Here is an 18769-nt window from a genome sequence, read left to right on the forward strand (position 1 = left end):
TTTTAACAGCATGAATTAAAAAAAAAAAAAGTATAAAAAGTGCAGATAATCAGACGAAACTTTACATTAATATAGTATTAAACCCTGTAAATAGTATTTTTACAATTTGTAATTTCTGCTTCTTTGAGAATAAATACTTTCAGAGTAAAATACATATTTTTTCCCCTCATAAAAATAGCAGATGATTTAATGTTCCTCGTAGTGAAGGAATAAATTATTGCACAATTAACTTGCACAAGACCAAGTTTTCCTAATTTATAAACGTCCACTGTCTTGAGCATAGGTCTTGAGTCGCTCGAGCGGGTGACTCCCTCTGCGCCTGCGTCATAATAATGCTCCCGGAAGTTGCAGTAATAAGTGTGTGGGACGCTTTCTTTTTACTGTCTATGGTGGGACGTCTATGGTGGGATCCATAGACAGTAAAAGGTGGGATCCTGACTTGAACTAAAGCAGCAAGAATCATCTGTGAACGATGAAGCACGTGTTCCTGACTGGCGTTCCCGGTAAAATGCATCATAAATTTACGAAGTAAACACAACAAAGCCGGGCATTTTGTTCTGCGTGCCATGGAACGTGAATAAACGCGAATATAAGTTTCATTTACAGTTAAAAAAAAGTATAGACGACATGCTTTTAGAGATAAGGACTCGTTTTGCATGTTATTAAATATTATTAATATACTAATAATTGTAGAATAATAAACTTAACACATCAACAGCCCTCTGAGCTTTGAAAGAATTAACGTTACCACAGTACAGTAATGATATGAGGTGGTGGCATATGTACTACTTTAATATGCAAATTAATCATATTAATATTAATCAATTTAATTACAGGAAGCAGTTTAAAAACTTAGCAGTAAATGAGAGAGGGAGAGTTAGTGGTTGCTTAAAGATCCTCGTCTTTTAATAGACATTGTACTTATTGAGTCATTAAGACAAACAGTTTTCATTAATATGTTTAAATAAATAATACATATAGATACTTAAATTAAATCACAATTAATTATATTGATATTAATCAATCAAAGTATTCTGACCACTAACCCAAGCAACCAATTTCATACATTATTGTGCTAGAATATCACGTCACAGCATTTTCCTTCTTACGTGGAATACTTTTAAATTGGCATTTCATCAATCAATTAATATGTGCATGTATTAATTTATCTGTTAAACAGCCATGCAGCAAGATCATTTACTACAGAACCCCTAAGGACAAAAAGGAAAAAATATGAGATGGGAGGAAAAATAAGTCGTCAATGATTTTGCATTCTCTCGCAGATGTTTTGCAAAGAAACTTTGCGTTGAGTTCGCTCACAAAATATTTGCGTTCCTCCAAAAAACGTTGTGTTTGCTCTCAAAAACCTGTTCATTGCGAGTAAATGCAAAGTTTCTCAGTGGAAGACAAACTTATGTGAGATGAGAGAACGCAAAAGCATTGCCAAATCATCTCATTTTTTTTCCTTCACCATATCTCTTTAAGAGCTCTGTAAATTACAGTCATACATAAGGGTGTAACAATATATCGTGTCACAAATGATCGCAATACAAAAATGCAACAATATGTATCGTGGATAGTTCACCCAAAATAAAAATTACTGTGTGAGAAAAAATTCAATTTTTCAGAGTTTTAGTGTATGTTAAACTACTATATATAATGTATAATAATCCAATGGGGGGGATATTTGTGGGTCCTGAAAATGCCAGATGTCTGATGTTACCAGTAAAAAGTGGCCTACATTATTTTAAATATATCTAGTCAGTGACAGCGCAAGCATATTCGTCTAAAATAATTCAGTATTTTCAGCTTCAGAATCATGAATATTGTTATTCTGGTGTCTCTATTGTCCTGTGCTTTGGGTTTCAGCACCAAGTCCAAGTCTATTCATTTACACACACAATGTAAAACCAAATTCAGCATTTTAATCAACAGTTCATTTTTGCTAACCTTTTATCATATGTCTTGGAGTATCGCAATAATATCATATCGTGAGTTCAGTATCGTGATGTGTATCGAATCGTGATATGAGGGTATCGTTACACCCCTAGTCAGGCGTCATTATCACCAAATAAAACCATTCAAGACGAGAGCAAATTACCCCAGAATGAAGTGTTTTCCTCTACAGGTGTGGGTAAAACGACTCTGGTGAAGAGTGTGTGTGAGGCTGTGGTCTCCTCCGGGGTCTCTGTCAGTGGTTTCTACACAGAGGAGGTCCGAGAGAGAGGCAGGAGAGTGGGCTTTGATGTGGTCACGCTCACAGGTGATCGAGGACGTCTGTCCAGGCTCAGGTATCGTCTCTCCATCAATCAGACGCTTTTAGTGCTGTTGTCATCCACTGACACACTCTCTGTTTGATCCCAGCACTGAATCCGCCGCAGGTGGACGTGAATACAGGGTCGGACAGTACGTGGTCGATCTTCAGTCGTTTGAGAGTCTCGCACTCCCTCTTTTCAGAAACGTATGTATGGATGGATGATATAAAGAACCTACAGTACATAGGGGTGGAACGGTACACAAAAGTCACGGTTCGGTTCATACCTCGGTTCAGACATCACGGTTCGGTACGATTTCGGTACAGTGGAGGGAAAAGCAAAACAAAAATGCAGAAGGCATTGTATTTTTTAAATAAGTTTTATTAATAAAAGCATAGAACCAATTTATTTGTAGTGCACTGACAATAGTTTTATATAATTATGTTATTAATTAAATTAATAAAAAAGACAAAAAGACCTTGCGATATGTTTGGTAATTGTACCTGAATTAATTTAAAATTAATTTGCTATATTTCAGATCAGTATATTTGTTTTCCTTAATTTTAATTAACATTATTAATTAACAATGTAACATTATTCTCATCTGAATTATAAATAATTGATTTCTGTATAAAATAATACTACTATTAAAAACACATTCGATTTTCTTTTTTAATCAATCTAGAATGTGTAAGATTAGTGCTCCGAGGACAAGAAATGAAAACCAATGCAATATGATGAATGTCCAAAAGATGGGACCCATGACTGTTCGGATAAATATGTGTTGCTTTTAAAACAGTGTGTGTGTGTGTGTGATTTTGGTTGGGTGACAGTTGTAGGTTACAGTTTGACAAGAGTTTACAGTGTGACAAAAGCACAATGTTGTGTTTTATTGCGAGTGTGCACAAATATAAGTAAACACTTTGCAGGTTTAATGATCTGTATGAACAAATTGGACGGAGTATGTTTTTTATGTTCGCACTGTTCGATCGCTCCCGCGCCTCTCTCGCTCTCTCTCTCTCTCACACACACACACACACAGTTTGATCGCGCCCGCACATCTCTCTCTCTCTCTCTCTCTCTCTCTCTCTCTCTCTCTCTCTCGCGCGCGCACACGCACACACACACACTCCAGCATTGCAATCTTGACATCGCAGCCTGTTCATTATAGCCTGGCTCCGCCCTCCTACGCACTTCCGCTCAATTTTATTTTCCTTCAGTACTACGTCTGGGATTGTGCTGTAGACTTTGGTTTCCAGAAATAATTTTTTTACCGGTCCAATCAGCGAACAGAGGGAGTGGCTGAGAACGATGACGTTGATGTAGCGCGTCAGTTTGAGTTGGAGTTCAGTAACGGCAGCGAAGAAAGACGTGAGAAAATCTATTCGGTCCGTTGTTGCAAAACTGCCGAATATACAGAAGTTAAAGCCGGAGCAAGATCAATGTTTGCTAAGTGTTGTTGGTGGCCATGATGTTGTGGCCCTCCTCCCCACGGGGTTCGGGAAAAGTTTAATTTTCCAGCTCACTCCGCTAGTGGTGAATGAGTTAGCGAAGGCGAACGATAGGATGCAAAGCCGATAGTTGTTGTCGTCTCCTCTTGTTGCACTAATGGAGGACCAAGTGAGGGAGGCAGAGAGGTTAGGAGTTGGTGCTGGGCAGCTCGGTGTGCACGATGATCACTGTACAGCATTTGCGGCAGATCCGAAACGACCGCAGCGGCGTATTGTTAATGATTACACCCAGCTTCGACAGTTGACTGAATACATCACTGTCCTTAGTGTCAAATATACATTTAGAATTGTTCCTTGAACTCTTAAATTCGATGAACAAAACATGCAGCTCTCGTTGACAGACATCTTATTCTAAACATAATCCTCTGATCATTCGGACTTGTTTTTTTTTATTGCTTAAAACAATACACAAGTAATAACAGAAAACATAATACAAAAACAAACAAAAAATAATAATAAAAACAAAACAAAAATAAAACAGTAGGGGGATAATATAAAATAAACATGAACAAGTTAAGAGAATTACATGACACTGAAAAAAGGAAAATAATTACAAACAGATAATGTTTTTAAGGCTTTTTTTTGTTCTCAGACAACTTAATTGAAAAGAGGTATTTTTAAAATTATTTCACAAATATAAGAAAGAGAGGTTTAGCATTTAGATATTTAGATTTATGAATATGGAATTCGGACTTGTTGTTTCCAGCCGGTTTCGACGCATGACATACGTCACGACCACACGTTAGCGATTGGCTATGGCAGATCCTGAGTGACGCTGGGCAGATCCAATAGTTTTGAACTTTAACAGAGAACCCGCCTACAAGGAAGTAAACGTTTCTCAATGGAGCGAGGCCAGACTCTCTGTACAAATGAAATGTACGAGAGTCTGGTAGAACCAGGCTATGTTCATTATGCGGTCACACCAAACGCGAATAGAGCGTCAAATTCACGTCTATCGCGTCTAGTTCGACGCTAGTCCAAAGCGAATAGGACGCGCGTATAAAGCCAACGTTTGAAGTGAACGCGCGTTCAGAGCTAAGCCGATGCTACAGATTATGTGTCCCTAAAGAACCCGCGTATCTAACAGTAGTTCCGCATTACATTAATTAATTTGCACGCGAGTTTTATTTATTTTTATACCGTTTATTCTCCGTGTAAATTCGTGCACCGAACCGTGACGCCCGTACCGTTTCGGTTCAATACGAATACATGTACCGTTCCACCCCTAATGCATACTAAAAATATTTTTTTTTAATCTAAATTGATGTATGATATACAGAATATTGGGGGGAAAAATTAGGAAAAGCCTAAATTCAGTATGTTCATCATATAAAGCGATCGGAAATTTGGACTAAACCGCTTAATTCATATGGATTAGTTTTACGATCTCTTTATGAACTTTTTGAAGCGTCAAAGTTGCGTAGCTGTCAATGGAGGGACAGAAAGCTCTCAGATTACATCAAAAATATCTTAATTTGTGTTTTGAAGATAAACGAAAGTCTTACGGGTTTGGAATGACAGGAGGGTGAATAATTAATGACAGAATTTTAATTATTGGGTGAACTATCCCTTTAAGACACTGAGCGTCAGTGGGCGGGGCCTATAGTGCAATGATGTATAACTATTCATTGATGTCTTGCTCATATGCAAATCTATTTGCCCATGTGACAGATCACAGATCCCACAAAATCTACACAAGCCATTTTTGTAGCTTGATTAAATAAATGTGTTGTTTATAATGAGGAGGATGTTTTAAGCTATGAAACTGGCAGGATGTTTTAATGGTGCAAAGACCTCTTATATGTCAACAGATCAAGGCAAATTTGATCTCACATATCATGACCCCTTTAAGTTCTTATTCACTGGAAACTTTGCAGCACTCAGTCATTTCAGGTTTGAACTTCCTTATCTTCACCACTATGCTACCATCATACACAAACACATATTTCATCTGTCTGTGAGCCATAGTCATGCATTCCTGACTGACACATTTAGTGTGTCTGGAGCCAGAGCCTTCATGTTCATCATCTTTGATAGTTAGCGTAGGTTGCGCCGTGTACGAGACCTGAAACCTTTGAATGAACTTTAATGTTATTTTAGTATCATTAAAGGGATATTTCACTCAAAAATTAAAATTCTGTCATTAATTTCTCACCCTCATGTCGTTCCAAACCCGTAAGACTTTCGTTCATCATCGGAACACAAATGAAGATCTTTTTGATCTCTAACATGAAAGTAGAATGTTTATATGTGAATAAAATCCTAAATTCAATCTGTTCATCATATAAAGCGATCGAGTCTCTTCAGAAATATTTGGACTGAACCGCTCAATTTATATGGATTAGTTTTACGATCTCTTAATGAACTTTTGAAGCGTCAGTGTCAGTAGCGTACAGTAGCTGTCAATGGAGGGACAGAAAACTCTCAGATTTCATCAAAAATATCTTCATTTATGTTCTGAAGATTAATGAAAGTCTTTTCGGGTTTGGAACGACATGAGGGTGAATAATTAATGGCAGAATTTACTATCCCTTTAACTTCTATTTTATTTCAAGTAACGAAAATGGTTTAGTTTTAGTTAATTATAATAACCCTGACGCAATAGAAGTACAACCACCAGTTGTCAACACCAGAAATGGTATGACTAAAAGAATAATTTTGGCATGTCAACGATGCCAAATGCATCGATGCATATTAATACGAACTTGAAGATGTAATTGTGAAAGTGTGAATGACATTTGAGAGTTGTGGAGGATTTATGTTCATCATCACACAATAATAAATGAATTTTATGATCATATTAAACGCTTTTCTGTAATGTTTTGGAGCTTGGCGGCCACAGGTCACAAACACAGCTTTTGTGTCATAAAAGTAAGGAAATCATACGGGTTTGGAACAACATAAGGGTTATTACTAAATCAGTAACACTGTAAAACGGCATGCAGAAAGTTTGTTAAACATGTTTAGATTTGAGTTTCTTCAGATTCAGTTGCATGATCCAGTGTCCTTATCAAACAGATGTGTGAGGGAAGCAAGAAGGTGTTTGTCATCGATGAGATCGGAAAGATGGAGCTGTTCAGCCAAGCGTTTATCCGTGCAGTGAGACAGACTCTGGACGCCTCCAGCTGTTCAATCCTGGGCACCATCCCTGTTCCTAAAGGAAAACCTCTCGCGCTGGTGGAGGAAGTGCGCAGCAGACAGGACGTCAAGATATTTATGGTAAAAATGTGATTTATGTCGCTGGAATTTTCCATGCAAACATCCTTGGCACCTTTCATTTACATGCAACACTTAAACTTACTGTAGAGAGATACTGCAGATGGAAACTTTTTTAGTTTTCCTACTTCATAGAATTTATATGACCCTATAATACAGTCATAAACTTATTTAGGCCTAAATTTAGGATTTATGTATTCGTTTTGCATGTAAATTTTTTATGAAGGTAAAAGAGTAGCAATACTCGAGAGCACGTAGATGTGAATTTGAGAACTTGTACAATACATATTCGTACTTGTATGTGAACATTTACACTCACAGCTCCGATGTGAAAACCTGTAAAATAAAAATCTGAACTTGAACGCTGAGATTTGCACTCGCAGACAATAGTCACAAACCTGTATTCTGAATCTGAAGCTGCAGACAAGCAGTCACAAATGTGTAAAATGCCTTTCACAGAAATACAATGACAGTCACAAACATGTAAAATATATCTAACCTTCTTCTAACATTCAAATTTGCAGTACAACCTCAAATTGGCACTTGCAACTGCTCAAATCTGTCACTGCAAGTTCAAATTTCACGCCATGACTTTTGCTACTCTTTTCGCGATATGAGGTGCAAAACTGATTTGTGCACTTGTAACTCAGTAGTGGCGAGAGAGAAAAGGGGGCGGGAGCGGGGGTGTTCAAAGGAGCCGTTTTATTGGTTGGCGCCTAGCCAATGAAATGGGACTTCTATTGTACGTGATGATGTCACGAAACCCGCCTCCTCGGGGATGTTCTGAAACGCTAACATGGCATAAGACTGATTTAAAAGAAATGAATGAAATTATCAAACTTAGTAAACACCATACTAATAATGCATACTACAGAAAAGCAGATGAGCGAGTGCAAATCTCAGCGTTCAAGTTCAGATTTTTATTTTACAGGTTTTCACATCGGAGCTGTGAGTGTAAATGATCGCGTACACGTACGAATATTTATTTTACAAGTTCTCAAATTCACATCTACGTGCTCTCAAGTTTTGCTACTAATTTACCTTCATCATTTTTCATCCATTTGGATTAGACTGTTTTAACAAACAAACAAACACACTATGTAACTCTTGGCCAGCTAGGAGTTAAAAAACAAAACTGCATGCATTTTATGGAAGAACATTTTGGTTGTGCTTCGGCTCTGCGTGACCGTGCGGATGAATATGACCCTTCACTATAGATAATGCTTTAGAGTGAACTCTGTTAGAGAGCTTCATATGGCAGTTTATCTGTTCAATAAAACACCTTAATCAACAGGGCTGCGCTTCCCAAGAGCATCGTCAGCCTAAAGCCCTATTCGCAGTGGATTAGTATTACCTGGTGACCTCTAGTCATAATTGTGGAGGTTGTCTGTGACCTTAATCCTGTGCGAATCGGCCATGTCTGTGAATTCATCAGAAGAGCAAAAACAAAAAGAATGATTAGATGGAGATGGATGACATGTATAGCAGCGTGCGGTCAGGAACATTCTTCTGTTTATGATATATCATACAGCTAGACCTATAATAACGACAAGACATTTCCAAGCAATAGCCTATTGACATCATATCTGGGAGATAAGTCAGTAAATTCAAGAAAAATCACAGGCTTTGCTTATCCCGTGCGAATGCGCCACACCAAATTCAGATGTGGAAAGTTCAAATTCACTCGAGGTCCGCAGAAAATACTAATCCTGTGCGAATAGGGCTTAAGTTGATCATAGAACAATTGCCACCGATGGTTTACGATCAACTTATGCCCTATTCGCACGGGATTAGTATTATCTGGGGACCTCGTGTGATTTAAAAATTACCCCGCCACATCTGAATTTCGTGTGGCGCATTCGCACGGGATAACCGAAGCCTGTGATTTTACTCGAATTTACTGACTTATCTCCCGGATATGACGTCAATAGGCTTGGAAATTTCTTTTCGTTATAGGTCTAGCTGTATGAAATATTATGACATAAACAGAATAAAGTTCCTTACCGCATGCTGCTATAGCTACATGTCATTCATCTCCATCTAATCATTCGTTTTGTTTTTGCTCTTCTGATGATTTTCAGCTTTCACTTTCTACAAATTGTGTAGTTGCGATATGACCCAGCACCCAAAATACTATCAAAACACTCCAAACCAGCCTCCATTCTTCGTGAAAGATGGATAAAAAGGCGCACATGAAACAAAAACCTTGAAAAAATGATATACGATCCGGCCAAATCACAGAGATGCCGATTCGCGCGGGACTAATATTATCACAGGACCTCTGTGAACGGCGAAATATAGTAGGTAATTTGCGGGGGAATTTTTACTTTACAAATTACAGACATGGCCGATTCGCACGGGATTAAGATCACAGACAAACTCCGCAATTATTACAAATTACTATATGTCACCAGATAATACTAATCCCGTGCGAATAGGGCTTTAGGCTTACGATGCTCTTGGGAAAAACAGCCTTGTTGAGTAATAAAAAAACGCCATCATCTCTGCGTCACTTTTACCGCCACCTCCAAAAAGTCAAGCTAATGTTGATTCTTGTTTTATTACGAGCTCTGTCGTGTTCTGTTTTTGCCAGCAGACTCTCCTCTGGACTGCGTTTGTTTTAAACGGGTTATTCCCCGGAGACTTCGCTGCTCCATGTCAAACTTTTGTCACTCGTTGTGGCAAATAATCCTGCCACTCCCACACCAGACACACACGCGCGCACGCAAGCACACACTCAAATAACCTCTGCCACTCTCACACCAGACACACACACGCGCGCCCACACGCACACACTCAAATAACCTTTGCCACTCCCACACCAGACACACGCACGCACGCACACACTCAAATAACCTCTGCCATTCCCACACACGCACGCACGCACACTCAACTAACCTTTGCCAGTCCCACACCAGACACACACACACTCAACTAACCTCTGCCACACCGACACCAGACACACACGCGCACACACACACACACACACACACACACAGATGCACGCACCCACGCACGCGGCACGCCCACACTCAACTAACCTCTGCCACTCCGACACCAGACACACACACGCACATGCACACACTCAACTAACCTCTGCCACTCCGACACCAGACACACACACACGCACACACACTCAACTAACCTCTGCCACTCCGATACCAGACACGCGTCAAAGCAGCCGGAGCAACTCTATTTACGGATATGACGAGACACGCACGGGAGAGTGACGTATGTACGCAATTTCCCACGAAAACCATTCCGACAGGTCTAAAATATAAACACTTATAATAGACTTATCATAGTGAATCAGAGTAAGACAAAAACACATTTTGGTAGAAGGATTGATGATGTATTGACTCATCATAGTTATATAGTGTACGGTACCTTTAATATGATGCACATTTATGCATTCATACATTAATGGAATTGTTTCACAAAAGTAAAGGCATAAATCTTTATTTTCATGACCAAAAGTGCCATGCACAAACTTCCCCAGAAGATATATTATGCATGCTGGTCCTACACAAAAAGGGAAATGGAAGCGTGGCTACATCTGAGCGTTCATCCGTGAGTCATTGTCCAGTGTGTCTAGACCAGCATGTGATGAATCCAGGCGTCTGCTCCGAGGCGTGTGGAAACACACGCTGTGCACCAGTGCAGGTTTACATGTATTATGTGCTGATATGAAAGCATGAGAACTCAGATTCCTTCACATTGCTTATTGTTTGGCCTGTATGGAATCTGCGCCCACATCAACAGAAGCTCCACAGAATTCAAACTTGCATTGTTCACCAAATTCTATGCATTCCACAATTACTCGTTTATTTATTCAATATTCTTCGTAACGGCATATTGAAAGTGTTTTGAGAAATAAATATTTAAAGGGGCTAAATGTAAGAATTTATGTATTAATCACTTTTTTTTAATGCCAATTTGTGAACAGTTTGTAATGAATCTTACAAATTGAATCTATATCACAAAATATAGGCTTTTCTAGTTATTGATCCACTCGAACTTGCTCTTTATGAACTTGCAAACTCTATGAAATTATGTTTAAAAAAAGTCTCATTAATCATAAACGACTTGGAAAAATCATGAAAACTTGAGCTGGGAACTATCTGCAATGGATGTTTAAAGGGGTCATATAATGGTACATGCACTTTTACAAGTTGATTGTACTGAAATGTGTGTTGGCAGTGCCTGTTCACAACCATGCATCATATAATGATAAAAATCCATCCAGTGTTTTTGTTTTAATCTCCTTATATGTTTTCCCGTCTCAAATCGAGCCGTTCGAGCGTGTGACGTCACAAGCTCGCACGCCCCTCCCACGATTGTTGATTGACAGCAGCGTTTCAACACAGACCCGCCCTCGCTCGTGAGCAATCATAGTCTGCGCGGACCGGCGCGGTCATTGTTGAAATGCTGGAGCACTGTCTATGAGCAGAATGGCGTCTAAGCGATTGTGGTGTTCTGTTCTTGGGTGTAATAACGAACACAGCAGTCATTTTAATGTTCCTAAATCCGAACCGCTGAAGACGCAGTGGCTGAGTTTGTTTTTCGAAGGGAATTTTCCCCACGAGCAACGTCAATGCTCTCATGTTTGCCGAATCATTTCACACCAGACTGCTTTATAAACGAGGGTCAGTATAAAGCTGGTTTTGCTAAGAAGCTGCTCCTGAAAAAAGGATCGGTACCAGATATTCGTGTTCCTGCTGAACCTCTAGAACAACTGAAGTGAGTGTAACGTTTTATTAAACTTTATATTAATATTTATATTAATCTATGCAAATCGCTTGCTGCACGCTTCACAATGAATGCGTCTAAGGTTTACACTCAGGGTACATTACGGCATGTTTTCTATGTATGACGTTCTCAATATAATTCATAATCCCACGTTTATAATGAACAACGCGTTATGGTTATTGTGTGATTGTGTTACAAACGGTATATGCACAGAAGAGAGGGGCGGGGTGAGCAAAGCTCATGATCATTTAAAGTCATATGCACTGAAACGGCGTGCTGAAAACAGAGCTGTTTTTGACCAGGTAAAATAAGATTTCATAGTTTTTTTTTGAAGGAGTGAAGGGTACCGATCCTTTTTTCAGGAGCACCTTCTTAGCAAAACCAGCTTTATACTGACCCTCGTTTATAAAGCAGTCTGGTGTGAAATGATTCGGCAAACATGAGAGCATTGACGTTGCTCGTGGGGAAAATTCCCTTCGAAAAACAAACTCAGCCACTGCGTCTTCAGCGGTTCGGATTTAGGAACATTAAAATGACTGCTGTGTTCGTTATCTAACCGGAATTGCACCCTGATCGCGATATATGCACCAACAATGACGAACAGCCCGGAGATAATCGAAGCTTTCTACAGCCAACTGCACCAAGTTCTAAGGGCCATCCCAAACTCTGACAAGATCATTCTACTAGGCGACTTCAATGCCAGGGTACGCCAAGACGGCACCACATGGCTTAAAGTCCTTGGGAAGTTCGGCACAGGTAATGTGAACTCTAATGGTGAGCTTTTCCTCTCACTATGCACAGAGTTTAAACTTGCCATCACCAATACATTCTTCAAACACAAAGCTGTGCACAAGAACTCATGGATGCACCCGCGCTCACACCACTGGCACCTGATTGACTTTATTGTCACTCGCCAGCGTGACATGGAGGACTTCCTGGATACCAGAGCCATGCGTGGGGCAAACTGCAGCACAGACCACATATTGATAATGTCGACAACCCGTCTAAAGATAAGGAAGATGATATACAAATTTAAACAGCCAATAAAAAAGCTGGACGTCCTCAAACTAAAGCGTAAAGATGTAAGGGAAGTTCTTGAAGCAGCTCTAAATGAAAGACTGACGGACCCAACCGTTACAGTCTCTATAGATGAAACTTGGAACTCATTCAAATCTGTCGTCTATGAGACCGCAAAGACGACACTTGGGATCGCACGCCAGAGAAACGAAGACTGGTTCGATGAGAATGACGAGGAGCTCAGCAAACTCATAAAAACAAGAAATGAGGCAAGAAACAAAGTGCTGAATAGAAACACCAGATCGGCCATAGCAGAACTCAGGAAGCACTCTAAGCTAGTGCAGAGAAGATGCAGAGAGCTGAAAAATGATTGGTGGTCAAAAAAGGCAGTGGAGCTACAACAACTGGCAGACATGAATTATACAAAAGAATTTTACCAGAGCATGAAAGCAGTATGGGGTCCGCGGGTCAACTACCCCGATCAACTTCTCGCTAGTGATAATACAACCCTACTAAGTGAAAAGCAGGACCTACTGAACAGATGGACTGAACACTTTAGCAGTCTATTAAATGTCCGCACAGATGTCGACCAACATGTAACGGATATTATTCCTCAAGCACCTACTCAGCAATGGATGGATGCCCACCCTACCATTGATGAAGTCCATAAAGCTGTGAATTTGCTAAGTAGTGGTAAGGCCCCAGGTGCTGACGGAATCCATCCTGAGATAATCCAGCAAGGTGGCACCAAACTACTTGTTGCACTTCACAAGATCATAACTGCAGCATGGGATTCCCGATCTGTCCCACAGGACTGGAGGGACGCACAACTGATTACCCTTTTTAAGAAAGGCGACAGACGTGTATGTGGGAACTATCGAGGCATCTCACTTCTTTCTATCCCAGGAAAAGTTTTTGCCAGAATTCTCCTCCACAGACTAGCAACCCATGCTGAAACAATCCTCCCTGAGGCCCAATGTGGTTTTCGACCAGGTAGAGGAACGGTAGACATGATTTTCTCCCTAAAACAGATACAGGAAAAGTGCATTGAGCAAAATAGGCCTCTCTTCATGGTATTTGTAGACTTTACTAAAGCCTTCGATACAGTGCACAGAGAAACATTATGGAAGATCCTGCATAAAATTGGTTGCCCTGACCTGTTCACTGACCTGATCGCCTCCCTCCATAATGGCATGAAGGCTTCAGTGAGCATGAAGGGGGAACTATCTGAAAACTTCGTTGTGCTAAATGGAGTGAAACAAGGTTGTGTCCTAGCGCCAACCTTGTTTTCCCTCTTTCTTGCCACAGTCCTAGCTAGTGCTTTTGCAGATTGCGATAAAGGTGTGATGATACAGACAAGGCCAGGAGCTGACCTCTTCAACGTAAATCAGTTCAAATCATTAAGTAGAACTAAACCTCTCCTTGTCCGGGAACTTATGTTCGCCGATGACATTGCCTTTGTCGCCCACTCACATCAGGATATACAGGATATTATCACCCGCTTTGCCACAGCAGCAATGGCCTATGGACTCATGGTAAATATAAAGAAGACAGAAATAATGTTCCAGCCACCCCCAGGCACGGACGAAAGTAGCCAAAACAACATCCAGATCGGAGGCGAAAATCTAACCTCGGTCAAAGAGTTCAAATATCTCGGGGCAATAGTCACCTACAACAACAAACTAGATGCCGAATTATACCTACGTAAGTCTAAAGCTTCGTAGGCATTCGGCCGACTAAAAGAAAGAGTCTGGTCCAACAAAGACCTCACCAAAAAGACCAAATGTGCAGTATATCGTGCAATTGTTCTCCCAGTTCTTCTATATGGAGCAGAATCTTGGACAGTTTACATGACCCAAGCACACAACCTTAATGCCTACATGATGAGACACCTGAGACAAATTCTAGGCATTAAATGGTGGCACCATATATCCAACAAAGAGTTACTAGACAAAACCAACACACCTAATATGTACGAAACACTAATCCAGCGCAATCTGAGATGGGCTGGCCATCTGAGCAGAATGGACAATAGTCGACTGCCAAAACAGATTATCTACTCCCAGCTCAAAGACGGGCACCGTGGTATAGGCAGGCCAAAGCTGCGCTTCAAAGACACAGTTAAAAGGAATCTCAAGCTTAAACAGATCCCACTAGGCAGCTGGGATCGCCAAGCAAAAAACAGGACTCTGTGGAGAAATCTAATTCGAAGGAAGTCGTCATCGGACACGATGGACAGCAATTGATTGAAAATAAGTGTTTTCTTACAATACTAATGAGAATTTGTAATTAAAGTATATTACAAACTTTTAATTTAGACCCTAAAGAATCATACTAGCTTGTACAAAAATGGCATTATATGACCCCTTTAACAAACAACTCAGCCCTTGCTTTTGCTCTTTTCACAATTGCTCATCTTTTCCGTTCTCATTTTCTTCAGAAAATGTAAAATTCCAGTTAAGTTGTGCCGTCTGTTTTTCCTCCCACAGGTCACAAAGGACAACAGAGACACGATCTTTGATGAAATTGTGTCTGCCGTACAAGAGTGCGTGAAGTAAAAGAGGAGGAGCTGATAATATATTTCTCAAGTCATTTTAATTTCATTCAAGCGCTCCATTCTTTCAATATAGTGCAGTGTGTCACACGTGTGAAATACATGCATGTCTCTCTCAAACACGTCTCATAATGGATCGACCTCTGCATTATTGATTCGGAGCAAGCGCACTGGAGGAAGGGAGTGTGAGAGTCACGGAGACTGGATGAAGACGAGATGATGCCTCGTCAGGCCTTAAATGCTCTTCGACATCTTCAAATCCATAAAGAGGCCACTAAGGTGCCGACCTTTCCTCTCTCAGAGACGTGCACTTCCTGCATCTACATTTCCCATTAAACAGGAAAATAAATTAATATTTGAGTTGACAACACTGTCAGTCTTCCAGATGTTTAATTTATCCTCAAATATGGAAAAGCGTCCCTTAATATGCCTCTCTTTAGAGCACAGAAAGACAAATTTCAATTTTATGATTCTTTTTTTGAATAGGAAATAGGAAAATGCTTAAATTATGTTGTTATTCATTAAAACCTTCCCCTGTGCAAATGAAATCTGAGAGCTACAACTCTTGAAAGAATAACAACATAAATATTGATGGAATAACACCATAAATTTGGCTTTTCTTCACCCAAAGCTATAATGTGACTTCAGAAGACTTGGAATGTAGTCGTACTATGAACTACTGTTATGGGATGGTTATTTATTTATTTATTTATTTTTGGCACTTGACAATCCCTGGTCCAATATATGCTTGTGCCAAGCAATTCTGGAAAACCTCTTGTGTGTTCAACAAGATGGACAGGTTTTGAACGACTAAAAAGTAAATTATGACAGATTTATTTATTTTTATGAACATAAAATTCCTTAAACACAAAAAAAGTATTGACAATAATACATTGAGTATAATTAAAAAATGGAAAAAATAAGAGTCGTTCAGCATGATCACTGATGGCCAATGCAATGCTATTAATCTAATCACAACTGTTAAAAATATTGACATATTGACATTAATGCATGTAATATTGTTAGAGAATGCAAAAAAATAATGATCACAGATGGCCAATGCAATTCTGTTAAGCCAACCTCGACAGCTTTTTCCCCAATTTATAATTTTTGGTCTCACTTTAAGCATTTTTAAGCACTGCATTTTAAATAAAAATAAGGAATTAAGCAAGAAAGTGCTCGAGAAGGTTGTGTGCTCGTGTTAAAAACCTATAATGTTAATTTTGTGAAATCAATCAAATAAAAAATGTATCAACAATTGCATTTGCATAGTTAGTGAAGATTTTCTCTTACATATGCTGTGGTCAGACCTCTTTCACAAACAAAACTCAACTGTGCTTTTGTCTTAATATGAATAAAATTGTGAGTTTTTGCAGGACTGAGGTCTAGAGATGAACGGGCCAAGGGTCAGTTGGATAACAGTTTGTCCAAATGCAAAGCAAGGAGAAAGGCCACTGCCAGGAGAGATGTGCGTCACAGGCCTTTCTGTGCCAGTTTTCAGACGCAGGTCTCTGACTGATGAATAGTGAACATCATATTGCTCATATAGTATGAAGGGGTCTCAAAAAGTGTTTAAAATTCGATACGAAATGACATTCACAGCCTATTTTACTTGCATATTCTGTCGCAAGTAACTCAAGAATGTGTCTTCAGTGTACGGCCCCCTAAAAAGTGTTGAAACATCGCTTTTAAAGTCAGCAATTGGAAGTTGCGATAGTCTTTTCTTCCCTATTGTGACGTATATCCGAGTGTAATGGCTTCTCAAACAAGAAAAAATGTAGGGCGGGGCTTGATTTTGTCTGTGGGTAATTGATTGGATGGTTGTGGTTCGCTATTGGTGGATCTCGTGTGAGTGACAGGTTGCCCCGCCCTCGTCATCAGAGAAGAGATGCTGCAAAATGGCTTAAAGGGGTGGTACAGGATTTTGGACATCGGGCCTCATTTCCAAGTTAGCCTGGGTGTTATTTATCAGTGGAGACAGTTTTCAAAAATGTTCATCCAGTCGTTCCAGTTGCATAGTTCGCCGGTGCTAGGCTAGCGCGAGTCAACGGTAACTGCTAGCCTGCCATTAAACACAGTTTTACCCACTCCACAGTACACCAAAAGCAAACAAATCATAACGCCAGACTATCGAAGTATCGATGTAAATGTCTGTTGGGAGAATAATGTTAGAAATCAAACTACCCTTTCATCGCATTGCAATAGTTATACTTTGAATAGGCTAATAGGCTAACTTGGAAATGAGGTCCGATGTCCAAAATCCTGAACCACCCCTTCAAGGTATTAAATGCGGTTAAATGTCAAAATAACTCTTTAAGTTGTGTGGGATGAAGGTAAATTAAGCGCGACCTGCTGTGACATCACAAATCACGGTGCATTGTGGTCTATGGATCTGCCTGAAGTATACATACTGAGGGTCTGTCCAAATAAACTTCCCTCTCCCACTTGACGAAGTTGAACGCATTTCAAAATGGCGGCGGGGAAGTGCTTATTGAAGTTCACGAGTGTATATCTTAAAGTTAAACGCAGCCCAGGTCATTTGAAGGTGAAGGGCTGCAGAGGGCCAGGGGATTGTGGGTAGAGTTGTGGCTGTCAGGGGACTAGCGAGGGTCACCCACTGCTATTCTGAGCCAGCTAAGCTAAGTCAGTGCCAATCGCCTGCAGTGGCAGCACAGATGGATTACATAACCGTGCTGACGCCCGTCCCGTTCTTCACCCACTGCGACGGGCATCTCTGCCAGAGACCACTGACCCCATATGCATCTGTGTTCCAACCTTTATCTCTATCTGTCTTCTTGCATAACCAACCAGTGAATAACATGTGCCTTAGGAAATAAATGTAACCATGAATGTTTCATATGAAAGGGTAATTGCATTTGTTTTCAGTTAAGTAGACATATAAAGACTAATTTTACTAATAAAGACTATATCTTTACATTTTCCAATGTTTTGAATGTTTTGCCTATGCAAAACTCACCACCATAATATGTTGTTGTGGGAGAGTGTCATGTTACAAGGGTGGTTGCTAGGTCATAGCTATGTAATTGTTAAGTAGATTTTAACATATTGATATGCAGTTGCTAGGGTATTCTGTGTGTTTGCATGTTTCTATGCAATTGACTGTTAGCATGTACCTGTGTGGTTGGTAGGATTTTTTTGTGTGTGTTGCTATGCAGTCGCTAGGGTATTATGGGTGGATGCATTGCTAGGTTGTTGCTATGCAATTGCTAAGTCATTCTAAGGAGCTGTTAGTATGTGGCTATGCAATTACTATAATGTTTTTGTGTGGTTTCCAGGGTGTTGCTAATTGCTAGGGTGTTTGTACTGGTGCTAGGTTGTTGCTATGCAATTGTTAAGTAGATGCTAGCATATTGATATGCAGTTGCTAGGGAATTGTGAGGGGCTGTTAGAATGTTGACATGTGATTACTATGATCTTTTGGGTGGTTTCCAGGGTGTTGTTATGCA

At 40.0% G+C, this 18769-nt stretch overlaps 1 protein-coding gene across 1 annotated transcript; it reads left to right on the forward strand.

Moving 5' to 3' along the window:
* The first annotated feature begins 426 nt into the window (after positions 1–426).
* On the forward strand, positions 427–15504 carry ntpcr (nucleoside-triphosphatase, cancer-related). The gene is made up of 5 exons (XM_056232696.1): positions 427–503; positions 2129–2291; positions 2365–2461; positions 6785–6985; positions 15238–15504. The coding sequence occupies exons 1-5, from the start codon at positions 473–475 to the stop codon at positions 15304–15306; spliced, it is 561 nt and encodes a 186-aa protein (XP_056088671.1). The 5' UTR covers positions 427–472; the 3' UTR covers positions 15307–15504.
* Positions 15505–18769: the final 3265 nt, after the last annotated feature.

The sequence above is a fragment of the Rhinichthys klamathensis genome, unplaced genomic scaffold, assembly GCF_029890125.1.
Source record: "Rhinichthys klamathensis goyatoka isolate OS25496 unplaced genomic scaffold, OSU_Roscu_1.1 h1tg000352l_1, whole genome shotgun sequence".
Classification (NCBI taxonomy): Eukaryota; Metazoa; Chordata; class Actinopteri; order Cypriniformes; family Leuciscidae; genus Rhinichthys; species Rhinichthys klamathensis.

What these genes read in the sequence shown, in the direction of transcription:
- ntpcr (XM_056232696.1), top strand. Translation starts at nt 473, where the DNA reads ATGAAGCACGTGTTCCTGACTGGCGTTCCCG. An exon ending in CACTCCCTCTTTTCAGAAAC is followed by an intron (nt 2,462 to 6,784) that starts GTATGTATGGAT and finishes CTTATCAAACAG; the next exon opens with ATGTGTGAGGGAAGCAAGAA. An exon ending in AGGACGTCAAGATATTTATG is followed by an intron (nt 6,986 to 15,237) that starts GTAAAAATGTGA and finishes TTCCTCCCACAG; the next exon opens with GTCACAAAGGACAACAGAGA.